The sequence below is a fragment of the Mustela putorius genome, unplaced genomic scaffold (genome assembly GCF_011764305.1).
Source record: "Mustela putorius furo isolate JIRA1106 unplaced genomic scaffold, ASM1176430v1.1 tig00000145_pilon_pilon_pilon, whole genome shotgun sequence".
Classification (NCBI taxonomy): Eukaryota; Metazoa; Chordata; class Mammalia; order Carnivora; family Mustelidae; genus Mustela; species Mustela putorius.
In genome coordinates, this window is record NW_025421294.1 from 26,669,822 (window position 1) to 26,697,492 (window position 27,671).

Here is a 27,671-nt window from a genome sequence, read left to right on the forward strand (position 1 = left end):
GAAAGAGTCTCTTGTAAGAGGTACCCTTTTACCACACCCTGATGCATAATACATATTGATGTAGTAGCTTTTAAATGTTTCAGTTTATATAAATTTTATTTAAATTTAACAACACACGGACTGGGCTGGTAAGGAGGCTGGTGTTTTCCAAGGAAGTGACATTGAGGTGAGACCCAAAGGATGAAAAGGAGCTACCCGTTTTCAGCAGTGTATTAGACACTATTTATCACAAGGTCAGCCGCCTTCTAAAAGAGAAAACTAGACTGTAGTTTGTAGAGCAACACCGACCCTCACAGCACGACATCTCCAGAGATTTCTGCTTTTACCTGCTGTAGGGAGGAGTTTGGGGGCAGCAGGAAGCTGCAGGATGGGAACCTTCTGTACCCCAGGCTAGGATTTTCTGTCCAGAGTCTGACGCCTGCACCTGAGCAGCAGGACATGGCCAGAGAAATGGATGCAACTGTACTGGCAGGGACTCATTTATCCAAATGCCTAAGTAACCGTAGTTACTGCCACACAATCCCTTCTGCTTCCAGAGATTCCTTCTCAGGCTTCAGGAGGACCATGATTCATGTAGTCTCTTCTCAAATTGCCAGCACCTCCTCTCCCGAACTCCAGAACTCCCGACGACCTTGCCAATTTATACTTTCTTCCTCCTGCCACCACCTCCACCAACGTTTCTGCAGCTCAGTCTGTAATGTTGACCTCAATTGGCTTATTCCCAACAGCATACAAGCAGGGCACCAGTATCTTCAATCCTGAAAACAAACTCTGTTGACCTCACAGCCCTGTAAGCATCTGTGCCTTCTCTATGCCTCTCTTCTTGGTAAAACTTTGAAGAACTGTTATCTGTTCTCTTGCATTGTCTTCTCGGCCCGTTGCTCCACTTAAACAGGTGTCTTTATCAAGGTTATTATTACATTGCCAAGCGGAGTAAACATTTTTCTGACCATATTAAATTATAGTTTGGGGACATCTGGGTGGCTTAGTTGGTTAAATGTCTGCCGTCAGCTCAGGTCATGATCCTGGGGTCTGGGGTAGAGCCCCGGTCGGGCTCCCTGGCTCATCAGGGAGTCTGCTCCCTCTTCCTCTGCTTCTCCCCCTCTTGCCACCAATCGTTCTGTCTCTCTCTTTCTCTCTGGAATAAATAAAATCTTTTCAAAAACTCCAGTTTTTAAGGGCACCTGGCTGGCTCAGTTGGTAGAGTATGGGGCTCTTTTCTCTCTTTTTTAGAAGATTATTTATTTCAGAGAGTGAAACATTGGGGTGGGAGGTTGGGGCAGAGAGAGAGAGTGAGAGAGAATCCTAAACAGGTTCCATGCTGTGCACGGAGCCTGACGCTGGGCTCCATCACACAGCCCTGTGGTCGTGACCTGAGCTGCAACCAGGAACTGGATGCTTAACCACCCAGGTGCCCCACGCATGTGGCTCTTGCTGTCAAGGTCAGCAGTTCAACCCCATGGTGGGCATAAAGGCTACTCTTAAAAAAATAATAATAATAATCTGTTTTTGGCATTGGAGGCAATTGACCAAAACAACTTCCTGGAAATTATTTCTTTCCTTGTCTACAATGACACTCGATAGGCTTGTTTTCCTCCTGTCTTTTTGACTGCTACTTCCCAAGTCTTTTGGTAAATGTTAGTGCTTAGGTTTCTGTCTCTATTCTACCTAGATGATTTCATCTCATCCCATCTATAGGCTGAAGAGTCTCAAAAGTCTATTTCTAGCCCATGTTCTCCCTTGAGCTCCAGAGTTACAACTTCGACTGTCTCCTTGACATGACTCAAATGTCTAATATGCAACTCATGCTGAAGTCCTGATCTCCCACCCGAACTCCTGGTGTTTCCTGTCTCTGTAAATAGTACCACCATTCGTGCAATTATCCTCCACTTGTAATCCATTAGCTATACACCTCCACATCGATCTTTCTCCAACTCCACTGGCCCGGCCCTGGGTCGAGCCTCCTGACAGATCTTACTACTTCCCTTCTTCCTACCAACTACATGCTCCACACAGTCACAGAACAATCTTTCTAAACCGTCGTTCAGATCAGGCTACTTGCTGCTTACCCTTCGTTCTCTGAGACTGCTAAATACAAACAATAAAATCCAACTTTCCTGTGCCTTCCCTGAAAAGTCTCATGCTTTGGTCCTTGTCTTCATTGCATTTCACTCTCCGCCCATTAAGCTCTGATGATGCTGGCCTTGATGTTCCTGGAACATACCAAGTTCATTCTTAACTCAGAGGCTTTGCACTTTGCATCTCCTTGAATAGCTGTCTCACTTCTTTCCATGGCTGGTGGCTTCTTCGGCAGGTTTCTGCTTACATGTAGTGCTGCCCCTGCCTTCCCCCACTTCACTTTCTATATCAGCATTTATTTTCCTCACAATACTTAATCTATTTAACATTCTCTTATTTGTGTGTGCTTATCATATCTTACCCACTAGAAGACAGACCCCCCAACACCAAAGTCCTCTCTCTTTCTCTTACTAGGTAAATATTCATGGACAGGTTGATTGACACAGAGCACTCTGGTAGCTTTCCAGTCATGGGTTGGGCCTGTACTCAAGAGATTCTCCAGAGGACGACCTTGCCATTCAGTGGCCCCTAGGCAAACAGGCCTTCCTAACTAGTCTTTCCCAAAATTCACAAACTAGCCCTTGGTTTGTAAGAGATATTAAAGTCATACTTGCTGGGGTGCCTGGGTGGCTCAGTTAAGCATCTGACTCTTGATTTTAGGCCAGGTCACGATCTCAGGTCTGTGAGATTGAGCCCCACACTGGACTCTGTCCTGCATGTGGAACTTGCTTAAAATTCTCTCTCTCCCTCTGCCCCTCCTCTCTTTCAAAAAATAAAAATATAAAATATAAAAAGCAAGTTATACTTGCCTTCCCCTCATTGGTATCTCCCCAAGTCTGGCTCCTGGAATGTTCAGCATCTCAGGGTCAGGCCTGGAGCTCCATGGGTAGCCAGTTGGCAGGCTGGGCTGTGGACCGCTCCAGATTGCCTTCTCTTGTGGTTTTTGCCCATGTGCTGGGCTTCAGATGCCACACTGGGGCTGCTGTCCTCTGGTTCCGCTAGGGAGGATATAGTGAAAGATGGTAGGACAAGCCTGTCATGATGCTCTCCTCTATAAAACAGCCCTGCATTTGACTGAGCATACCTGGCCCCTGTTGACAGGACTTGTGCATATGACCTTGATTTCACAGAGGGATGCTGTGGCCTATAGGGCTGGAAGCTACTTCCAGGGTCACACTGTGGGTGTGTAGTCAAGCTGTACTGGCATTCAGCTTCTGATGGTCACACCAGGGTTCTGGACAGGACTCTGTCCTGGAGAGTAGAGAGGGCAGCTTCTGGAGGCATCTCAGTGAGGGGGCTGTTTTGCTTGACTCCTGGCCCTCTGGCACCATCTGCTGGCCAGAGCCAATCAGTGCTTGGGGACTGGCCAGGACCAGATCATAGGGCGACCACCTCCCTGTCCTTGACTTTGCTGGGCACTGTGAAGCCATCTTGGTGCCCACGTATCCCCATGGACTTTCCCTCCCGTGGGGAGCTGGAACAGAGGTATCGCATGCTTTTCTGGGAACCTTTGATTCATCCGTGGTTCAATCCCACCTCCCCACACTCCTGCTGTGTGGCCTAGGACATGTTACATACATCAGCCGTCTCAGTTTCATGGGCAAGCCCACTCTGGTTTGATAACCCTTCAGTGCAGCCTGGAACCCACAGGTCTCTGATGGTGTAGGGCACACATATGAGTCAGGAGGTTTTCTCCTCTTCCATTTAGGTGTGGATGCCACTTTTGCCTAGAGTTTCCATAGCAGCTTCCCGAGGATGGGTCCATAGCCTACCAGAGTAGGGCGCTGCACTGGCTGGCTGAGGTAGAAGCAAGGAAGCTGAAGAGAGGGCACTCTCTGCAGCTTTGTCCAAGGCCCCAGTTGGACTCTTGGGCCCTGGGCAGGTGAGTCCACTCTGTGCAGAGGAACCTTGCAACAATCTCTCACCTTCTTTCCCAACATCTTGTATTGCTCCTCCAGCCTTGGCTGTGAAGAGTTGGACAACCATGTGAAAGGAGAGGCTACAGCAGCTCAAAAACTTAATTCCTTGAGAAATTAACACTGGCACCATGCTGAACATGCAACATACATTCTCACATTGTATGCCTCCCTATTGATAAAAACTTGATAAATTACTAGTATGCAGTGCACAAATATGAGTACTGCTCAGTGAATTTTTATATATGGGCACACTCATGCACTATCACCTGGATCAAGATCAGAGAATTTCTAGCATCCCAGAAGCTTGCCTCCTCTGTGGCAAGTAACTACTATGCTATCTTCTCTACATTAGTTTTTGGCTGTTTTCAATCTTTGTTTCAGTGCACTCAGGCGGTAAGTACTCCTGCATCAAGCTTCTTTTGTTCAACATTACATCTATGAGATTCATCCATGCTGTTGTTGGGGCCAGGAGTTTCTTTTTTCTTGCTGTTTACTCTTCCACTGGGTGAATGCACGAGGGGGTTTTTTAATTTACAGTTGATAGATTTGTTATTCCTGGCTTTTTCTATTAAAGTTGCTGTGAACATTCTTAAACATATATTTTTAAAAGATTTTATTTATTTATTTGCAGGGAGAAAGAGTCAGAGAGAGAGAGGGTGCACAGGCAGGCAGAGTGGCAGGCAGAGGCAGAAGGAGAAGCAGGCTCCCTGTCAAGCAAAGAACCTGATGTGGCACTCGATCCCAGGACACTGGAATCATGATCAGAGCTGAAGTCAGCCGCTTAACCAACTGAACCACCCAGGCATCCCTTAAACATATTTTTTGGTGCATGTTAGAATGTATCCCTGTTGGGTATTTGTCTATAATTGAAATGACTGAGCCACTGGGTATATGTATGGTTTAGCTTTCGTAGACACTGGCAGTCTTCTGGTCTACCAGCCTGCACTCCCACCAGCAATTGTTCTGCATCCTTACCAAGTACTTGGTGTGGCCAAGCTATTAAGTTTGGCTCTCCTTGTGACTCAAATAATTTGCACAAAAATCCTGTGAAGCAGGTACTGAGATAAGCCCCATCCTACAGATAAAAAGTTTGAGGCTACAAAGAGGAAACCACTTGCCCTTCCCGATGACACAGGATGTGGGCAGCAAGCGGGAAGCACAGGGTCTGCAGGATCCTTGTGCACCTGTGACCACACATTATTTTATTTTATATGTTTTTAAAAATTTTTCATTTGACAGAGAGAGAGAGACAGTGAGAGAGGGAACACAGCAGGGGGAGTGAGAGGGAGAAGCAGGCTCCCCACTGAGCAAGGAGCCCGATGCAGGGGTCAATCCCAGGACCCTGGGATCATGACCCGAGCTAAAGGCAGTTGCTTAATGACTGAGCCACCCAGGTGCCCCCATACGTAATTTGAAAGTCAGAAAACATGGGTATGCCAAAATGATAGGTCTTTTATTTTTTTACTTTCTGTTCATCTGTTCTATTGGATGGCAGAAATGACAATGTGCTGACTTCCTGGCACAGTCAGTCAAGTGAGTGTATGATCAGGCATTGCAGGGGTACACTCAATCACATCGAGGGTTCTTGTCCCTCTTCTCTCTAGTCAGAGCTCCATCCTGCAGAGCTAATGCGGTCATGGCATGGAGTGGGAGGTGAGAGTTGGAAGTTGTCCCATCTTCAGTCATCATCCATACTCCTGTACTGGCCCTGGGACGCAGGCACACCTCATCCTGGCCCCTTGTGCACTGTCATCCTTGGTTTCTGCTGTGCCCACAGATGGCTGCATTTGTGTGTGGCTTCTGGCTTGGATGGTGTAGGTTCATCTAGGTCCACCAAGTTCCCTTGACTACATTGCACTAGCCCCTTCTTTGCCATCTGTTCCCTCTTTGAGCAATTGCCATGATGTTTTAGGGCTTTAGGACACATTTAGAGGGACACTGAGATCCCTACATATTAGGTATGAGCCTGAGACACTTTCAGGCCACCTGCCTAGGCACACCCAGCTGCCTTTTCTATTTAACTGATCCCATATTTTCTCATAATAGAAGACTTTAGACTTTTCTCATAGACTAAGGCATAGATTCTCTCTACTCTCAGAGCCTACAAACCTTTCTGGGGTTCCTAAGCTCTCCCTATCCCTGCACAGAGAGGATGGGGAAGAGGGGATGGGAGAGAGGCCTTTCTCAGAGACTGTGCCCCCCCCCACGCCAAGAGTTAACCGCAATGCTCTCTTTGCTGCAATTTTTTTCCCACCCCTATCCTTTTGGAAAATTGGTTCTGGTATCATCATACTTTCTTTGTCCTAACTTTGCTGTTGCTGGTATGCAGTTTAAGATTTGAGTCCTTCAGCCTCCTGGGATTTCAGTGGTCCAAAAGATCTTCTTGCTCTAAAGAGTCCATCTATTTTAAGAGTTCATTTTGCAAATCAAGATCCAAGAATTTGACTTTTTTCTTTGCATTCAGCCCTCTCTTTTCTGGAGTATTAAGGTAGTCTGATTTTTAGATGGAAGGCTTAGATTTTGGAAAAAGGAAGAAGGAAGGTCAGAGATCTCATGGGGACTGGATTACTTCTTAGCTTATATGCAGTCCTACGGGTTTGAACACACCTCCAGAGTTCAGTGTGTCCCATGGGTAGGTGCCTGACAAAGGGAGTGAGAAATGAATTCTGGGTAGCAAAGTCCCATTTCAGAAGCACTGAGAGAGCTGGTCCTCATAAGAATTCTCCTGTGAACAACTGACAGCAACGAAACTCAATTTACAAAGGGAGATAATCTCTGGAAATGAATTTACCACAAAAAGCAGATTTTCCCACCTGGACTTGAATGTGAGCCCTTTAGCTTCCTTGCAAGTAGTATGCCGGAAACAGTAGTAAATCAGAAAATATTCCTGGCATTTGAGGGCTGTAGCTAAAATTCAGTATGTGGGTTGTTGTCCAGCAGCATAATGGGGCTGGAGCTTGTTCCACAGTGGCTGTGTGACAGTGAGAATGTCCTTTCTCTTTGATTTTATTTCCTCCCTCTGTAGAAAAAAGAGCTTTGAGCACATGGTGTGTGGAATGACCGAAGTTAGGACAAGACCTCGACCTTCGTGGGGCCAGCTTTGAAGCCAGAGGAACCCCCCCACCCTTTCCTTGCACTCTTACTCACCTAGAGGACCTTGTGGTGGGCTGGTTCTTCCTGATCTGGGTGGGTTATTATGAATAAATGAGGGATAAGTGGTCACCAGCCTGCACCCGACAGTCCTGTAACAGCCTTGTCCATCCTGAGAGAACAGTATGAAGGATGGAGAGGGTTGATTCATAAAGTGTGGGGCTAAATGAGTCACCTTTGACAGACACTGGTGGCCCTTTCTTAGCAGTAATTCATCACTGAGACCCTACCTACTTACACAGGTTTCTCAACTTACCCTGGGCTTAAGAATCTCTTGGAGAATTTGTTTAAAAGGCAGAAAAACCTGCCACCAGGAAATCGGATTCATTAGCTCAAGTGCGGACCCAGGAATCTGCATTTTTCTTGACTTGATGCCAATTTATTTTTCGAAACATTTTTTTTCAGAAGATTTACTCATTTAACAGAGATAGAGAGCACAAGCAGGGGGAGCAGCAGGGGGAGAGGAGGAAGCAGGCTCCCCACGGGGCAGGGAGCCCGATGCAGGGCTTGAAGCAAGGACCCTGGGATCATGACCTGAGCCGAAGGCAGACACTTAACCAACTGAGCCACCCAGGTGTCCCAAAGTAAAACATTCTTTGAATATGTAATATATTCATATGGATTGAAATCCAAAAGGTAGAAAGGGATATAAAGTGAACAAATCACCCCAACCCCTGTACCCCAGTCACCTAGTTCCCTTCCCCATGTGGCAAACAATATCTTATGTGTCTTTCCTGAGATAATCTATGAATATAAGAGCATATATGAATAAATGAAATCTGCATTTTTAAAAAGAAGCATCTCTTGGTGATTCTAATATTGGGGGTCCCCAGACATAGTTGGAAAAATACACCTACTTCATGCTGGGTCCTCAGGCTAGGTGTGTGACCTGGCATTGCTCAGTCCTTCCTGCTCAGGATGTTTAACAAGACTTTGCAAGGTGCCACCCTGAATGCCATGGGCGCCGGAGCAAAGGGGCCGCAGTGGGCCTTGCCTAGGGGACCTGAATCCTGAGCTGCAGAGGGCAGGGCTGTGTTGTGGAAAAAAAGTATGAGAGCTTTAGGTCCTTTCATCTCCCTGCCATCAGCGGTGGCACCTGGCAGACACTGGATACCACAGCACGTAGACAAAGACCTGGTAACCCAAGAAGCAGCTTGGCCTCCCTGCCCAGTCCCATCTCAGAAGAGCTGTAGGCCTCTGATTTCTTTAGGAGGCCCTGTGTGGAAGTGTCTTTTGTCTCCCTGGCGTCAGGAATCCCATCACATGCCTGGTGGTTAGGTGAGACAGGCGCCTCAGTCTCCTAGGGAGGGGTGGCAATGTTCACCCAGCAGCAATGGGGTGGAGTCCCACAGAAGCCCTGACAGGATGGCAAGAGGCAGGTGCGGAGGGGAGGGGGCAGTGTTTTGCCACGAACTCTAACCCCTTTCCTTTAGCGTTGGCTTCATCCTATGGACCCAGGGGACTTCAGGGAGCATCCCATACAAGAGTTCTGTGCACGCTGCACCCTGGCTGCTGGCTCCCCCCCAGAATCATACAGGACTGCCTCACACACACGTTTTCACTCAGTACCTGACTGCTGAGTGAATCGATTTTCGCCGCTAGGGAGGCCTCCTTTCCAGACTTGGGGTTTCGCTGCAGCAATGGTTCTTGTGGCCTGGAGGCCCTCTTTAGAAAACAACAAGGTAGGCAAGCAACAAGGCTGAAGAGCACTACACTCTGCTGTTCTGGATCCGTTCTAAGGCATAAAGCTGGGAAAGGGGGGCACCTGGGTGGCTCAGTGAGTTAAAGCCTCTGCTTTCGGCTCAGGTCATGATCCCAGAGTCCTGGGATCGACCCCCACCCCCCCATCGGGCTCTCTGCTTAGCGGGGAGCCTGCTTGGCCTGCCTCTCAGCCTATTTGTGCTCGCTCGCGCTCGCTCTCTCTGTCAAATAAATAAATAAAATCTTATTTAAAAAAAAAAAAAAAAAGGCTGGGAAAGGGCAACACACTGCCCCTCATGGGTCATTGTGGAGAATGAGCTAACGCATGCCGGACCCCGGGGATATCACTGAGATCCTAAGAGGAATCCCAGAGCCGTGAATGCCATCGCCCATCTGCCATTCTTCCTCCGGGTTCCCCCTCCCCATCACGAAAGGGGAGTCACCGTCCTCAACACGAACCCCTCCGCGCCACACACCCACTCGCAGTTTCTAGGCTTTTCAGGACTGGGGTCTTTAATTCGGCTTAGGCCAGCCCCTGCCTGAAGGACCCTTGCAGGCTGCAGAGTGCCCCAGTCAGCCACGGGTTCCTGCTTTCAGGACCTCGAGCCGCGCTTGCAGGAGTGCGGTGGGGTGGGGCGGGGGCGCGGGGGGCCGTGTGAGAACGAAGCCCCGCCCCCGCGCCGTCGCGCCCGCCGCCTGCCCACCCCGCCGTCCTCTGCCTGCGTCAGGCGATCTCGGCGGCCAGCCCCACCGGCTCTGTGACGCCACGGGCGCCGGGGTCCTCCGCGCCTGCGCCCGCTCTTATAAAGGCCGACGCCGCGCCGCGACGCCGTAGTGGCCTTGTTCTCCGCTCTTCTCCCCACGTCCCGGAGGCCGCTGTGTTTTTGTCAGCCTCCGACCCGCAGTCGGCCCGAGACCGAGCACCGTGAGTGGCCGCCGACCGAGCGGGAAGGGGCGGGGGCGCCGTAGATTGGCGAGCTGGGTGGCTGAGGCTTGGGCCTGCCGGAGGCGGGAAGCACTGGGCCTGGCCTCTCTAAGGCCCAGTGGAACCCGTCGCCCACCTTGTTCTCGGGAGGTGGCGGCAAGCCCCTCTCCTGGCCGCGCGTCCTCACAGCGCCTCGTGGGCGTAGGGGCTGGCGGGCGAGCTGGAGAAGGTGCGAGACGGGCCCGGGATTGGTCCGTCCTCGCACGGGGCGAGTGTCCGCCTGCGCGGAGCTCGGCTTCAAGGCCCAGGCGGCGGCCCAGAGCCTCCTTTGGCCGTGAGCCTGCCGGCCTCCCGGACCCAGGGCGGGGGTGGCGGCGGGACTTTGAGTGGAGGCCCTTAGGCTGGCGTGGGCGTGGGCGCGCGTTTGTTGTTTTGGTGTCTGGAAGGAGCGTGGCGGTGGGAGTCTGGGAGCGCTGGATTTTCCGCTCGCATCCTTTCTCTTCCTTTTATCTGGCGTTACTAGTCACCGGTGCTGTTAACTGTGCTTGGGCTACACTTTTGCCCAGCAGGCTGCTTGCTCCTTCAGAATATTTTTCTCCATTATTTTGCCATAACTTGGAGTTGGTGAAACAACTGTTGAAATAGCAGATGGTCTCACCATAGTGGTGTGACTTTTAGACAGCCCGATTCTTTCTAAGCCAGGCATTTTAAGTTTTACAGGAATTGGAGGTTGACCTGGAGAAGGGTCTCAGGTTTGGGTTTTGGGGTCATGAATTTTTCATCAGAGCCTCACAATAGAGTGTATCTGTGTCACAGAGCAGTGCATATTTGTCCATTCAGCTTTCAAAAGGTGTCAGAATTCGGGTCACTGAAAACACAGGTGTTTTCTTTACGTTGTTGATAGAATCTACCTCATGCCAGTCACGGAGGGTGATTGATTTTCCAGATAAGGAAATTTAGGAATTGTCTTGCAAGCATGTCAAATCAAGATCTCGTCCGTTATCAATACAGTTTTGAGTTGAATTCTAGCTCTATGACATTAAAAAAAGTTTCTCTTTGGGTGTTAAGTTGGGGATCACAAAATACATTTGATTACAGATTAATCCATTGCTGCCTGCTTATTTAATAAGATCTCAGCTCCCTTAAGAGTAACCTAATACAGAAATTTGACTATGACTAAGCAGATCCGGTTATTTACCAAGATTTATTTGAAAGAAATATGAAATGGTCATCGTGCTTAAAATTTTATCAACTGTATTGTCAGACTTGTCTTTCTTCAGTGTTCATTCCAGTACTATGGAATATAAAAAGAGTATAGAATGTTTTGTAATTAAAAATTGGGTTCACGTTAAAATATTTCTTTGGGGGGGTACCTTTTGTTATTGCCTTGTCACAGGGAAGGTCCTATGCTCTGGGCCCTTCTCTGTTGAATAGGACAACTGCATTATTGGCAAGCCCTAAGCAACATGGAGGAACAGACATATTTGTGAACTGAAAAGTGAAATCTGATTCTCTTCAACCATGGATGAGTGAGAGCAGGATATATCAGTGGCTGATTTTAAAACATAGTTTTACCTTTTTGCTTCCTTTCTGTAACAGCTTATTTGGGAGATGGAAATAATTGTCTAAGAAAAGGCAAATGAATATTTTAACTGATTTAATGGAGGCTTTGATCCTAAAATAGGTGCAGGGAATGTTTTAAATGCCAAATTCTACAGTTTTAATAGTGACATTGCAGGATTATGAATACCTGAGAAGCACGGTCCTTTTAAAATCTGTATTTGATATTTGAAGGGATTATGAAGTAATTTTCAGGTATTGCTGCCCTTCTTTCTTCTCTCAAGAATCTGAAAATAGATTGATTGCTTAGAACTTTAAATTGTAAAGAATTAGTTTTTGTTTTGTTTTGTTTTAGTTTTTGCTAGAACTTAAGTCCTTTGTAATTAATTGCTTAGCTAATTTTTATCTAAGAGGTATCTTTTTCCCGATGATTCACAATTAATTTGAGTTAATAAATACATTTTTGAAGCAAGTAACAGGTAATTTCTATGAGGATTTTAGCAGAAAAACTTGGACACCTGGACAGTCAGTAATGAAAGGTAAAAAGGCCTGTTAAATTTAAGTACCTTATTTGGTTTAGCAAATAAGATTTATTCTTAAAGATATTATTATCTTGTATATTTTACATTGATGCAAACATAAAACAAGAATCTCATACTCTCTTTGGATCACAACTCATTTTTCAATGGTAAGTCTCACTATTGGAAAGTTTGTATTTTATTTGTTAGTTTTGTTTATTTTGGACTGACCACCCTCTGGTTTGCAGGTTGATTGTGGCAGCTAACTATAAAGATGAGAATAGTCCATATTCAGTGACAGCAGAAAGACAGGCAAAGGGGTCCCTAGGTGATGTAGTCGGTTAAGCCTCCAGGTCTTGGTTTTGGCTCCAATCATGATCTCAGGGTGATGGGATCGAGCCCTATGTGGGGTTCCATGCTCAGCACAGAGTCTGCTTAAGATTCTTGCTCCCTCTGTCCCTCCCTCATGTGGGTATGTGCACACATGCATTGTTCCTCTCCTGCTCTCTTTATTTTTATTTTTTTTTAAGATTTTTATTTATTTGATAGAGATCACAAGTAGGCAGAGAGGCAGGCAGAGAGAGAGGGGGAAGCAGGCTCCTCGCTGAGCAGAGAGCCGATGTGGGGCTCAATCCCAGGACCCTGAGATCATGACCTGAGCTGAAGGCAGAGGCTTAAACCACTGAGCCACCCAGGCGCCCTCCTGCTCTCTTTAAAATGAATAAATTTTTTGAAAAATGCAGGCACAGACTAAATAAGTTTATTTTAAATATATTTTGCATTAAAAATATAGAATGTAAAAAAAAATGTGGACTGTAACTCTTAAATTTGTATCAGTAGTAAGTTCAGTAGGGTAAGCCTTAAAAACTTGTGTTCCTAGGAGCTATACTTCGAAAAATTGATAGCAACACTTCTGTGCTGGCCTCTGAATAACCACTTGCAGTGTTTTACAGGGTTATATAGATAACTACTTGGCCTTAGGATTTTATACATAATTTCTAAAAACAGACTAATTGATGAAATGTATGAAAGGAATCTCTCTTAAATTTCAAATTCAATATAATACTTTTTTTTAGATGCCCTCAATTAAGTTGCAGAGTTCCGATGGAGAGATATTTGAAGTTGATGTTGAAATCGCCAAACAGTCTGTGACTATCAAGACCATGTTGGAAGGTAAATTTATTAGAAGACTTTGGCTAGGGAAAGAGGAAGTAATATTTAGTTGGAGATAACCTGTGAACATTGAATTTATACATGGCTCAATTTGTCATCAAATCCTCAAAAGTATGAAGGAGTCAAGTTTACATTTTTTAAATTAAAGAATTAACTGCATCTTTCTGATACAGGACATCCTTTCTGCATTGTCTGAAATAATGTATTTTTTTCATCTAGGGAAGACCATACGCTAATATTAAAGTGATTTCCAAGCATCAGACAGTGGCCCAATTCTGTTTCAAGTGAATTTGGATTCACAGTTTCTAATGAGAAAAAAGGCTCTGAAAAAGAGATACCTTCCTGTATGGTATCTAAATACAGTACTTTGTTTCAGCAGAGAAGTAAGCTGAGTAGATGGTAAACTGAGATGTCTTTTTTTTTTTAACCAAGTTTTCCATTTTGTCCATTTTGTCATTCCTCTGAAACTGCTACAAAGCATATACACAGCACATTGAAGAGGTAAAGTTAGAAAACAAGTCCTGAAATATTTTAAAACTTTAGTTAAAGTTAATATTAACCAGTGGAATGGTGGACATTAATAGTATATGGAGACATTACAATTTGATTTCTAGCATTGGTGGAAAAAAAACTAACAGTAATAAGACTTCTCTTTAGTATTCAGATATCAAAGGTTTTCATGTAGCTTATGCTTAAGAGAAAAGTTACCTGTGAAGCACTAGCTATGGGGGTCAAAGGAAGGTAAGTGTGAAATAGTCTTTGTTCTTGAAGAATTTTTAAACTATAAAGGGAGAAAGACCCCAAACAAGACAGGCTGTCACGCGTAATTAGTATAATTAGTGTGGTGTGCCAAGGGGTGCTGGATTCTGTCTTGGCTGATGTTATTTTTCAAGCTTATGGAGAAACTACAGTGGATAGTGCTAGTGAGATGGTACTTTCAAATCTAATAAAATTAGAATGTTTTGGGAGATTATTTTGAAGTAAAGTAGACAAGCTATGTTAGTGAAAAGTAGAGTTGAGGTTTTTAGTTGGGGTTTATTGGTGTGGAATGAGATTATGATACTGTGGTTGGTAAAACTCAAGAATGGGTTTGAGAGAAATGGAAAGTGACTTTGAGGTGACTATGTTAGGTATGTTCCGTCCGCCCTTCCACTTCCCCAGAAGATTTTTGTAACAGTCTACTAGGCAGTTGAGTAGTATGTGGATCTCTGAGCTGTGGATTTCTGGAGATAACATAGACTGTGTGGTGTATTATAGGAGTATTTATGGGAGTAAATGAAGTTGGCAGTCAGCTATATTGGAACGGGAGGCAGGTGTTAAGCAAGTAGAAGTCAGAAGTGGAGAATCAGTGGAGTAAGATTTATGGAAGCCAAGGGTAGAGGGAGGCGTTTTGAGGTGATCAGAATGATTATCACATTCATATACTGCACACTGGTCATTTGGAATTTCATAGTGAGAGGATTTCTTAACTTGCATTTATTAGGTGTGGTAGAGGCAGAAGCTAGATTGCAGAGGGTGTGTCTTCTATTTTCTAAGCTGGTGACTTCTGTTTGCTGATAAAAACCAAAGGTGTAACTCTTTTGGTAATTAGTACCAATCATGTGGTGCTTAGAGTTCTGTATCCTGGTAACTTAAATAAATAGATGACTTCTATTTTGTTGATACATCCTTCAGTCACTGTTCATCAAGTACCTGTTGAGTGAAGAACTATGGTATGGTCACTAATAAAGAGTGTGAAAACAATCCAGATGTCCCTAAAGGCAGGTGAATAAGGCTTTATGTAGAAGATGTGGAAACTGATACCAGAATTGCTGCCTGAATACTTTCTTTGGCAGTGAAAGTGCTCTTTATTTCATCTCAGTGTCTGGTACACTGATCTCTCCTGTGCTGCTTCAAAGAGGCATTTGCCTAGTGTAAGAACATAGGGCTCCTTGAAGGTTTTCCATGCCCCCTTTGATCACTGAAGCAAGTGGAGTGATAGACAGCAACAGTTAAATGATTCTTTTCTTCCATAGCCTTTGGGCATCAAAGGTGAATGGCTTTAAGTACTAGTGGCTTATATAGAATTCTAACCTGTTCAGGATTGGAGTCCATTGAATTTGGCATCTGCAGTATCTCTGATTATGAGTTTTTTGTGACTTAGAAAACAGAAATAAAACCTAATCACAGGATAATCAGAAGTGAAAATCTTGGCACGTGTACATGTGGATTGACTGATTTGTTCAGGTCCAGGATGTGGTATCAAGATACAGTTGTCTTTCAGAAGTCCTTGAAACTAAATAGCTTAAAGGCATGACTGTTGATACTTGTGAGTTCAGTCTAAAAGTAGAAAAGACATTGTGCATCCTTAGTTTAAATGCTAGAGAAGTGATCCTAAGGACCTTATTTTTAATACAACTTACAAGCCTTCTTCCAAATAATGTTTGGATCTAAACCAGTTGGTCTTCTCTATTATATTTCCTGTACTACCTTGATTCCCCAAACACAAGTCTTTTATATAGTATAACTTCTTATTCTCTCCTGATTAAGAATAGTATATACTAGTACAGGAAAAGCAAAAGTGGACTTAGTCCAAGTTGACACAGTCATTTTTATAGTTTTACTTTAGGTTGAGATGGGATCGGGAATAACTTTGGTAGAAAGGAGGAGAGTAAATGAGTGATCCATCTATCCAACAAAATAAGATAAATTTTGTTTTTGTTTTTAAATCTTTATTATTTTTTTAAAGGTTTTATTTATTTATCAGAGAGAGTGGGGGAGAGAGCAAGCACAGGCAGGCAGAATGGCAGGCAGAGGCAGAGGGAGAAGCAGGCTCCCCGTTGAGCAAGGAGCCTGATGTGGGACTCGATCCCAGGACGCTGGGATCATGACCTGAGCTGAAGGCAGCCGTTTAACCAACTGAGCCACCCAGGCGTCCCAAAATAAGATAAATTTTGAATCTGCTCTGCTCTTTACCACTCCAGTGAAACTGCTTACTAAGCTCAGTGGCCTCCATGTTCTCAAGTGTATCATTTTCTGTTTGATTTCTCATCTAGACCAGCTGACCCCATTTGATCATCCCCTTCTACATTCCACTTCCAGGATACTTAGCTTTTTGTCTTCTCATCTTTATTGCTTTTAGTTCCCGAGGACTGGCTTGATCATTGGACCTTTTCATTATATTTATACTCCTTCGTTTCCTTGGTTATCTCACTTAGACTGATAGTGTTTTAAGTTATCTATACATCAGTTCCCCAAGCTGTCTTCTTTTGATTTTTAGACTTGGCGTATTTAACTGCTTTTTCTGCTTGCATACCTTTATAGGTACCTCAGACTTAGGAAACTAAGTTCTTAATTCCCAGCCCTTCAAAATAACAGTTCTCTGATAGCCTTCCCCATATCAGTTAATGGCAACTCCATTGGCAGTTTCATCCATCGAGTTCCTCATGTCATAAACCTTAGTCTTCCCTTACTCACATTGTACTTGCCATCTGTCGGCAAATCTTTTTGCCTCTGCCATCAAAATGCATACAGAATTGGATCATTTCTTCTTCCATAGCTGTAAACCTGTATAGGCCACCATCTTGTGCTAGGATTATTGCCAGCCCCATAGTTGATTTCCTTCTTTTCTCTGCTCCTCACTGCCATCTCTTCCCAGTACAGTAGCCAAAATGTTTGAGACCCTGTTACTGCCAGGACTCCTGTCACTGTTCTCATCTAGTTCTTTCACCCTTGCTAACCATGCTCTAGCAACACTAGATTGCTTAGTGTTAATAGAACATGCCAGAATGTCCTCTCAGAAGGCCTTTGTGTTTGTGTCTTCTACTGCTTAGGTGTTCTCTCTCCTTTAGGATTTTACTACACAGTATCATCTTGTCAGTGAGACATCTTGAGGAGTTCTATCTAAAATTGTAACAATTCTTTTCGATCCTTCCATATTCATTGCTGACTCTCCACTGCCTAGGACACCTGTTACCTATCAAAAATTTAAATGGTTTGACTGAACACTGGCCATGTCAGCATAACTGATACTTAGCTATAAGCAGTATAGAGCTGAAGTAACTTTTGACCTCTAATATTGGTACTTGCTAACTACTAATTAACTGTGGGCAGCTCTTTTTTAAGTCATGTAGAAACTGGAGGACAGACACATTTGGCGTGAAAAAATACTCTTATTTAGAATCTTTACATAATAAGGATTTTAAATTTTAAGTTTTTTCTTTGAACTTAACCAATCACTTTGAGAATTTGAAAGTTAGACTTTTTATCAGAACAACCTGTAGATTCAAAATTATAGATAATGTGTATATGATGAATAATGGGTATACATTGAAATCGAATCCCTCAACCCACATTGTTGTTAACTTCCCTACACATAATATTAATAATTTGTTACGTATACTTCTGGAGATATTTTAAATCTAAATATATAAGTGTAGGGGCACCTGGGTGGCTTAGTTAAATGTCCGCCTTTGCCTCAGGTCATGTTCCCGGGGTCCTGGGATCAAGCCCCATGTACCAGCACCCTGCTCATCGGGGAGTCTGCTTCCCCCTCTCCTGTTCCCCCACTCGTGCGTGTGCTCTCTCTGTCAAATAAATGAGATCTTTTTAAAAAAAAATTTTTTTTAAATAAATAAATATATACGTCTATCCCCATTTTTATTCAGATAACATTTTCTTACACCTGGCTTTTAACAGCTTTAATCCCGAAATCATACCAAGTATGTATGGAGCTGCCTGCCTTATTTTTGTCAGTGGCTGCATGATTTGTTGTGTATGTATATATACATATTTGGGCTTCGGGTTTTAATAGATTGAGATTCTGTTACTTGAAATGATTTTTATTCTGTTTTTCTAAATGCCCATCTAGTGATGGGTAGAAAAAGATGATAGAAAAAGTAAGGATAATGGTCTGGATTTGATGCCTCCAGCCCGCATGGCTTTCTAGTCAATTCTGTTTATGTAATATTCGTGTGTTTGTCTACTCATACAACTTTATATAGTTTTGTGTGGTTTATGGACCTCTTGTTAGGAACTGCTAGTTTTTATTTTTTTTTTAATTTTTTTAATTTTTTTTTTTAAAGATTTTATTTATTTGTCAGAGAGAGAGAGAGCGAGAGCGAGCACAGGCAGACAAAGTGGAAGGCAGAGTCAGAGGGAGAAGCAGGCTCCCTGCGGAGCAAGAAGCCCGATGTGGGACTCGATCCCAGGACGCCGGGATCATGACCTGAGCCGAAGGCAGCTGCTTAACCAACTGAGCCACCCAGGCGTCCCAGGAACTGCTAGTTTTTAAATGCTCATAAGAGAACTATTTTAAGTAGAATACTTTTCATGTTTGTTACTTGTTTGAGATATCTGGTTGGTGTAAATACTAGAATTGGGAAATAATGACAAGTCTCTTGGTTTTCTTAGATTTGGGAATGGATGATGAAGGAGATGATGATCCAGTTCCTCTACCAAATGTTAATGCAGCAATATTGAAAAAGGTAAGGCAACAGACTGTGTACTTGAATATGTACATTTCTTTTGTCATTGAACATCTGGGTGGTCTTCCTGTACTGCTACATAGGTAGCTTCCTTACATAGGCGGATTAGGACTCTAAATGTCTGTTGTAATTATTTAATCAGGCCCTGTGAATATTTGATTTGTGTAGTTTTGTTTTGTTTTTTTGAGTAGGTTCCATCCCCAGTGCAGAGCCCAATGTGGGGCTTGAACTTAGTAACCTGACATCAAGACCTGAGCTGAGATCAAGAGTCAGACACTTAGACTGAGCCATCCAGTCACCCTGAGTTCTGTAGTCTTTTGTTGTTTTTTGATTAACATATAATGTATTACTTGTTTCAGGGGTAGTTCTGTAGTCTTTTTGATATAACATTTAAATTACTGAAGTATGACTATATGTGCTTAGTAAAAAGGAAACATTTTTTTGTTTGTCCACTGGATAGCTATAGCCTCAAAGGAGGTTGAGAACAAATGTATCCTCACCCTTGATCACCTTACCTTGTGTTTTAAGCATAAAAGGCTCTTGACATTGAATAGAATCTTAGTGTTTCAGGATACATGGCTCCATAACAGAATCAGGTATTTAATGGGGTACTCATTTGGAGAAACAGCACCCAATTTTTACAAGGCAGAGGAAATTAACTAGGCTTAGAAATGGGAATGGTTGGTTCCATTTGGCCCTTTTCTCAGAGATTTTCAAAAGTCATTAGCCATATGCAATTTCATCTTCTACTTTCTCTTGACTCTGGTGTGAGATGCAGCTGTCCTGTGTATTTTTCCATATCTTACCATAATTGACTATTATCAGTTCTTTTAATTGCCCTGAACTGGGTTAAAGAGTGATTCTCTAAGCCTGAACATTTTTTACGCATGTTACTGACCATTTATATTTTCTTCTTTGTTTTCCCTTGCATGTCGTTTTTACGGGCTTTTAAAAAATTGTTATAAATACATAATATAAAAATTACCATTCTTAACTTCCTTAGGTGGACAATTCAGTGGCATTAAATACATTTGCACTGTTGTGCAATCACTATGACTCACTGTCTCCAGAAAATTTTCATCATTGCAAACGGAAACTGTACCCTTTAAACAACTCCTCAATACTCCCTGTTTCCAGCCCCTTGTAACCACTATTCTGTTCTCTGACTCTATGAATTGGACTGTTGAGGGTACCTTCTAAAGTGGGATTATACAATATTTGTCTTTTTGTTTCCAGTTTATTTTACTTGGCATAATGTTTTCAAGGTTCATCCATTTCGTAGTCTAGTGGGCTTTTTTTTTAAGATTTTAAATTAAAAAAAATTTTTTTTAAAGATTTTATTTATTTATTTGACACACAGAGAGAGATCACAAGTAGGCAGAGAGGCAGGCAGAGAGAGAGGGGGAAGCAGGCTCCCTGCTGAGCAGAGAGCCCTATGCGGAACTCGATCCCAGGACCCTGAGATCATGACCTGAGTTGAAGGCAGAGGCTTAACCCACTGAGCCACCCAGGTGCCCCTTTAGTGGGCTTTTTATAGGAGTCATTTATATAGCATTTCTATCACTTTGTGTTCTCTTATGTCATTTTACAGTATTTTATGGTTTATTTATTTATTTTTTTTTAAAGATTTATTTATTTATATGACAGACAGAGATCACAAGTAGGCGGAGAGGCAGACAGAGAGAGAGGAGGAAGCAGGCACCCTGCCGAGCAGAGAGCCCGATGTGGGGCTCGATCCCAGGACCCTAGGATCATGACCTGAGCCGAAAGCAGAGGCTTTAACCCACTGAGCCACCCAGGCGCCCCGTATTTTATGGTTTAGAAGCTTTATATTTTATGTAGTTAGAGCTTCTGGGTTTTGTCTTGCAATTAACATTATATTTTATACTAATGTAAAGTGCATCTAGAAGGACTTATGTTTGCACTTATTCAAGTGCTGGTATTTTTTAGGTGCTGGAGGTATAGCAGTGAACCAGAGACAATCTTTGCCCTTAGGAAATTAACATTCTAAAACTGGGGGAAATGTGTAATGTAAGAAATATGTCATATGGGAAAGCTATGGATTATAAGGGGGTTGATTGGTGGAGAATTAGCAGTTTTTAAAATAAAATGGTCAGGAAATGCCTTACTGAGAAGTTGATCTTTTTTTTTTTTTTCTCCCGAAGATTTTATTTATTTGATAGAGATCACAAGTAGGCAGAGAGAGAGAGGAAGAAGCAGGCTCCCTGCTGAGCAAAGAGCCTGATGCACAATGCAGGGCTCAATCCCAGGACCCTGAGCTCATGACCTGAGCCGAAGGCAGAGGCTTAACCCTCTGAGCTACCCAGGTGCCCCGAGAAGTTGATCTTTGAATAAAGAGATGAATATGTGGAGGAAGAGAATTATGGGCATTGGGAACAAGTGCAGTGACCCCAAGACAAGAGCATGCTCTACCTTTTGAGCATAATGAATAAGCAAGGAGTTAGTACAGAAGGTCAGTTGATGGGCTGGGTGATATAGAGCCACTTCTGAGAGTAAGTTTTTTTAATCTGTTTGCATTGTTAAGTCTTAGGCATATTTAAACTTATGCATTGAATAATTAAATGATCTAAAAACTGTAAAAGTACACAGTAAAATCTCCCATCCTTGTCTCTATCAGACCTGAAACACCCTCAAGTAAGAATAATCAACATTAATTTCTTAATACTCTTGTAAGAGTTATTTTTTTTTAAGATTTTATTTATTTATTTGACAGAGATCACAAGTAGGCAGAGAGGCAGGCAGAGAGAGGGAGGAAGCAGGCTCCCTGCTGAGCAGAGAGCCCGATGCGGGGCTCAATCCCAGGACCCTGAGATCATGACCTGAGCTGAAGTCAGAGGCTTTAACCCACTGAGCCATCCAGGCACCCCAGGATTTTTTGTAAGAGAGAGAGAGATCGCTTCTCAGCCTTTTGGCTAAGATCAAGTGTAACAGAGAGGGAGATGGCGAGAGAGGGAACACAAGCAGGGGGAGTGGGAGAGCCTGGGCAGGGAGCCTGATGCAGGCTCAATCCCAAGACTCTGGGATCATGACCTGAGCTGAAGACAGACGCTCAATGACTGAGCCACCCAGGTGCCCCTGTTTACTACTTTGTTCTTATACTCAGTAGTCTTATAGTATTTAGAATTGCTTGGTGATAATGTATTCACATCCTCATCTTCACTAGGTAGTTGCTAGATTACTTTTCAAAGGTGTTACACCATTTTACACTCTCCAGTATAAAAGTTCTTGTTGTCCTTACAGTGTTGCTCGTGATGAGTATCAAAATTTTAATTTGGGGGGGGGTCATTCTAAAGTGGGACTTGACTGGAGTGTTGATTTTTGTATCTAATGAGAATGAACATTTTCTCCAGTTTGAGTATTCAGATTTCCTTTGACTAGCCTGTTCATATCTGAGGCCCGTTTCTTTGTAGTGTTTTTTTTTTTTTTTTAAGATTTTATTTATTTATTTGGCAGAGAGAGATTACAAGTAGGCAGAGGGGCAGGCAGAGAGAGAAGGAAACAGGCTCCCTGCTGAGCAGATAGCTCGATGCGGGACTCAATCCCAGGACCCTGAGATCATGACCTGAGCCGGAGGCAGAGCCTGTAACCCACTAAGCCACCCAGGTGCCCTGTAGTGGTTTTTTTCCAAGGAACGTGGGGCTCAGACTCACGATCCTGAATTCAAGAGTCACGTGCTCTGCTGACTGAGCCAGCCAGGTGCCCACTTATTAGTGATTTTTAAGATTTATGTTCTAGAGGGTAATCCATTGCTGCTTGTTCATGTTGCACATATTTTCCACTCATTATCCTGTCTGACTTCATGTATTTTTTTGTGCAGGAGCTTTTTAATGTGGTCGAAGTAATCTCTCTGCCTGTTTTTTTTTTTTTTTTTTAAGATCTTTTAGCCTCTAGGGTTGTGAGGATTCCTCAAGCTTCAGTTTTGCTTTTCAAGCTCAGCCAGTAATTTGCTTACTCAAGTCAGCATCTAGCTAGCTCTTAGCCCATTGTAGGAATAACTCTGCCCCAGTAGTGGAACGAGTATCTTGTGACGTAATGCCACAAAGGAATGAACTTTCTTTGTTCCAGGTCATTCAGTGGTGCACCCATCACAAGGATGACCCCCCTCCTCCTGAGGATGATGAGAACAAAGAAAAGCGGACAGATGATATCCCAGTTTGGGACCAAGAATTCCTGAAAGTTGACCAAGGAACACTGTTTGAACTTATTCTGGTATGTTTTTAATGCATTCTTTAAGATCTCTCTAGTTCAGAGCCTTATCACTTGTAACAGTTTGTTAAATTCATTGTTACTGAACTTTAATTCTCTAAACTCAAATGCAGTGGTATATTTAAATTCACATATTAACAGTCACGTTAAATGCAAATGGTCTAAACACAACAAGGGTACAGATTATCACGTTGGATTAAGAAAAAAAAGATTCAGCTATGCTGTCTCCAGAACACTCACTTTATTTTATTTATTTATTTTTTTTTATAAAGATTTTTATTTATTTATTTATTTGACAGAGAGAGATCACAAGTAGGCAGAGAGGCAGGCAGAGAGAGAGGAGGAAGCAGGCTCCCTGCTGAGCAGAGAGCCCGATGCGGGACTCGATCCCAGGACCCTGAGATCATGACCTGAGCCGAAGACAGCGGCTTAACCCACTGAGCCACCCAGGCGCCCCCAGAACACCCACTTTAAAGACACACTTAGTTTTACAGGGTGGAAGAGTAAATTACACTACTAGTAATCAAAAGAAAACTGTAGTGACTATTTTAAAGTAGATTTCAGAGCAAAGAATATCACGGAGGTTAAAGAGGGTCATTGTGTAATGATAAAGGGATCAGTCCATTATTAAGAGGCTAGTATAGTCCTAAATGCTAAAAGAATTTCCAAAAAGTAAAACAAAAACTAATAGAACTCAAAGGATAAATAGATAAATCCACTATCTGCTGTCTCTCCTTAATTGATAAAACAAGTAGAATGAGGAAGGATATAGAAGTTTCAAATAATACTATTGACAAACTTGTTCTGATAGACATTTATAGAACATTAAATCTCATGACAGCAGAATACATCGTCAGGTGTATACGATTAGGATCGACATGTTTGAGGTAAAAAACAAGTCTCAAATTTGAAAGGATTCAAGGCATACACCCTCACTGTGATTTCCAATCACAGTGAAATTAAATTAGAAGTCCATGAGCAAAAGCTATCTGGAAAAACTTAAGTAACTTCTCAGTAACCTATGAGTCAAAGAAGAAATCGAAAGAAAAATTGGAAGAGAGAATTAGAAATTTTATGCCAGAAAGTATTTTGATCTGAATGGAAATAAAACCCAACTTACAAGAATGTGCGAGATGTAGCTAAGTAGTATTCAGAGGGCAGTTGGTAGCTGAAACACCTATATTGGAAAAGAAGAAAAGTTTCATTAAAGAAAAAAGGAAAGGAAAAAAAGTTTCAAATCAGTGATCTAAGTTTTTACCTTAAACTAATCAAAGATGAAATTAAACCCAAAGAAAGGAAATGTTAAGAGGTAAGAGCAGAAATTTATATAAAGAGAAAACAAAGAAAACCAAAGAATCTAAAAGCTTATTCTTTGAGAAGATCAGTAAAATGCAATGCTGTTACTGCTTCTGCCTCTTTGAATATTTTTGTTAAGATTTGCCATGTGGTACTTGTGTGCCCATGAGAACACACATACACACACCCACAAGTAGTAGTGGCCATTTAAGGTAGTGTGGTTTGCTTAAGGCAGCAGCAGGACTCCCTATTATAGGAGGTATGAAAATATTTCACAAAAGAAGCTGATTTTCCCTTTAATTTCACAAACTTAACTAGTATTTTTAGCTTAATTAGGTATGGATTTACAGTCACTAACCGTGGATTTAGTTTAAAACATCACATATACTTTAATGAAAACAATCACTTCTAGGCTGCGAACTACTTAGACATCAAAGGTTTGCTTGATGTTACATGCAAGACTGTTGCCAATATGATCAAGGGGAAAACTCCTGAGGAGATCCGCAAGACCTTCAATATCAAAAATGACTTTACTGAAGAAGAGGAAGCCCAGGTAGGTTGCTCACTGCTTGTTTCTGATCACATGCTTTAAAAAAAACAAACAAACTCAAAACATGCCTGGAAAAGATGTATCTCTAACAAGGAGACTTAATTTGAAGGATGGTAATAGGTACTTTCTCTGTCATAAAAATACTCTTGTTGAGAGACTGTCCTGTCTTTGAGTCTAACCACATACACGCTACTGCTCTTGTATAAGCATAAGAACAATTAGCTTTCAACCATAGGGGCTCTTTGGTATTTCCTCCTTCACAGTTCCTGGTTTGGGCACGTGGGACCTTAAAGGTAACCCATAACTGTGTGACTTCAGGATCGCAATCCCTGTGGGTGTTCTGCCAGGACACTTGAAAGCTAAGACTTGTGAATGGGAGAAGAAATGAATCACAGTGTTGACACAGCTACAAACTGAAATAATGTGAATGAAGTATTTGAATTTGATGTTAGCTCTGGTGTCTGAAACTTTAATTGCCCATTGCCTTTGCTTTTTTGATAATTTCAGCAGGGCAGAATAAAAACCTAGGGAGGCGAAGAAGGGTAAGGAGGTGTACTCATAACTGGATATTTTTCTAGTTTTCCGTCTGTCCCTTTGTGACCTTCCTCACAGGCTGTTAATGAATCATTAGGTAGTAGTCTTAAGACTACTTAAGGTACTTCCTTATATCTGTCTCTTCTAGGTACGCAAAGAGAACCAGTGGTGTGAAGAGAAGTGAAATGTTATGCCTGACACTGTAACACTGTAAGGATTGTTCCAAATACTAGTTGCACTGCTCTGTTTATAATTGTTAATATTAGACAAACAGTAGACAAATGGCAGCAGCGAATCAGTTGTTTAAGCAGAATATTGTCCTCCTTGCATGTGTAGTTTGAGTACAGATTCCAGACTTAAGGCTGAGTTTCTTCTAGTACGATCAAAAGTTTTTTTTCTTTGCTCTAAATAAACCTGAACTGTGAGTTCTCTGTAGAAGGTGGCGTTTTGGGCTTTCCCTCTCTTTGTAAAGCGATTTCTGCCTAGTTTATTGTCTAGTTAACTTTAGTTTAATGACCTTTTAAAAGTTGGCATTGTAAATAAAACAAGTTGAAAAAAGTTTTCTGAAATAGAATTAACAATGTATTATCTTTATTCATGAGTTGGAAACTGGAAAAAGGCTACTTGAGGTAAATGTTTTGAGTGGGATTATTAGGGTGTCTTCCAGCTTCCTGGAGTCAAGGAGTACCGCTGGTATTGATTAGCCTGTATGTAGCCGGGCTCCCTTAATTGGATAAGGACTTGTTTTTGCATTTTTAATTCTCAGCTTGGAATATGTTGGCTAGGTCTAGACTCAGTTACTACTAAATTTGTGGTTTGGGGGGGAAATGTAACTAGCCAGTGTGTTAGCTTTTCGATTAAAAAAGACAAATAACCCATGCAGTGTGTCATCTTTTTATAATCAGTGATCCCATGTGGGGGAAACTTCACAGTACTTGCATGTAAAAAAAATAATTTAACCTTTAACCTTAAAGTGTCTGGAAAAACCTAGAAAGCATCCATCACGAATGCAAGATACTTTCAATAAAAAATAAGTTATGTAGTAGGTGGTAAATGCTTTGCTTTTTTGTACTTAACTGTGTCTCTTCACTTACTAAATGAGTTAAGTATATGTGTGGTCGTGTAGCTGGAGACAGCTTGCAGGAAGTTCATGTCCTAGCTTGCTGGAGGCTGCTGACCTAGCAGCTGGGTTCTGATAGACTCAGGTCTCTCCTGATTGTCATGATCTGGTTCACTGGAACCAGTGCTTCAGTTCTTAACTGGTGTGTGTGGCTGTACAGAACTGCACTGCCCCTGTTTACAGTAGAACAAAGTTGTCCTGGTGTTTGAGATGGCTTCCAAATTATTCCTTTCTTCCTCCTTGTGTTCCCTTTTTTCTTGCTTTCCCATTTAGCATCATCTGTATTCACATGTAGTCTTACCGCATTCTCTTCATGTTTACTGTGAGCTGTTTTCGCTCAGGTTATTTGCTGATAGTAGTTTGCTTTTATAGTTCATTTCTTGTTTGCCTCGCATCTGTATCTGACTTAATAAAGTCCCAAATACTGTCTCAGATGAATTCCTATTTGTTGTCTTTACCAGAGATTGCAAATTACAGCCCATGCGTGGATGAAATCCAGCCCATGACTGACTTTTGCAGTCTCTGTTTCGGTTTTATGTTTTTAAAGGATTATTAAAAACTCAATATAGTAGACTGAATTTGACCAACAAGCCTAAAATGTTTACTCCCTGGCCTTTGAGATAAAAAGTTTGCCAGCCCTGATGACTTCTTCTGGATTCCTCATTCCATTTATTCTCAGGAATTAAGCTTGTTTTCCATTGTCCTGAGTTCTCTTGGGAAGGTAGCAGAATTCAGTCCTAGTTGGAGTATCTCATCTGTTAATTACCACCATAAGGGTCAGTTCTTGCACAGAGTGTAACGACCCCCAGCAAAATCTCTAGCATGATCATGAAAAATATAACTCTTAATTGAAAGTTCAGGATCATTAACACATGCCTTGTCTAGTTTGGAAAGGAAATAATGGCTTCCAGGAAACAAAAGCTTATTCTCTATTCTCAATTTGTATAACCCCCAAGGATGGTTGGGATTACAGGACTAAATAATGGCATTACCCATATTTAAAGGACACTGGGATTTTTTTGAATAGGTAAGACTGAGTGGACAGACAATACGGTAGTTAAGATTTTTGTTCCCTTCCTGATTTTCTGTAGGCTATGGCCCTAGGCTTTAAAAAAACATCCTGACGGGGCGCTTGGGTGGCTCAGTGGGTTAAAGCCTCTGCCTTTGGCTCAGGTCATGATCCCAGGGCCCCGGGATCAAGCCCCGCATTAGGCCCTCTGCTCAGCGGGGAGCCTGCCTCCCCCTCTGCCTACTTGTGATCTCTGTCAAATAAATAAATAAAATCTTTAAAAAAATAAAAGAAAAACACCCTGATAATCTTAAACTCTCAGGTTTGGTAAAGATCTAACCGCTCACATAAGAAAATAGGCCATTTTTGGGTGTTGTGTGCCCACATCAGTCATAAGTAGGGTGTTCAGGGGCCCTTTAGGCTGGCTACCACATACTGCCTACCC

At 42.6% G+C, this 27,671-nt stretch overlaps 1 protein-coding gene across 1 annotated transcript; it reads left to right on the forward strand.

The window, feature by feature from the left end:
- Nucleotides 1–9,620: 9,620 nt before the first annotated feature.
- Nucleotides 9,621–25,975, forward strand: SKP1 (S-phase kinase associated protein 1). Its single transcript, XM_045075504.1, has 6 exons — nt 9,621–9,774; nt 12,929–13,025; nt 18,417–18,490; nt 22,577–22,720; nt 24,426–24,566; nt 25,246–25,975. The coding sequence occupies exons 2-6, from the start codon at nt 12,929–12,931 to the stop codon at nt 25,279–25,281; spliced, it is 492 nt and encodes a 163-aa protein (XP_044931439.1). The 5' UTR covers nt 9,621–9,774; the 3' UTR covers nt 25,282–25,975.
- Nucleotides 25,976–27,671: the final 1,696 nt, after the last annotated feature.

Coding starts and splice junctions, on each gene's coding strand:
- SKP1 (XM_045075504.1), top strand. CDS start 12,929: ATGCCCTCAATTAAGTTGCAGAGTTCCGATGGAGAGATATTTGAAGTT. Junction 13,026..18,416: donor TATCAAGACCATGTTGGAAG/GTAAATTTATTA, acceptor TGGTTTTCTTAG/ATTTGGGAATGGATGATGAA. Junction 18,491..22,576: donor ATGCAGCAATATTGAAAAAG/GTAAGGCAACAG, acceptor TCTTTGTTCCAG/GTCATTCAGTGGTGCACCCA.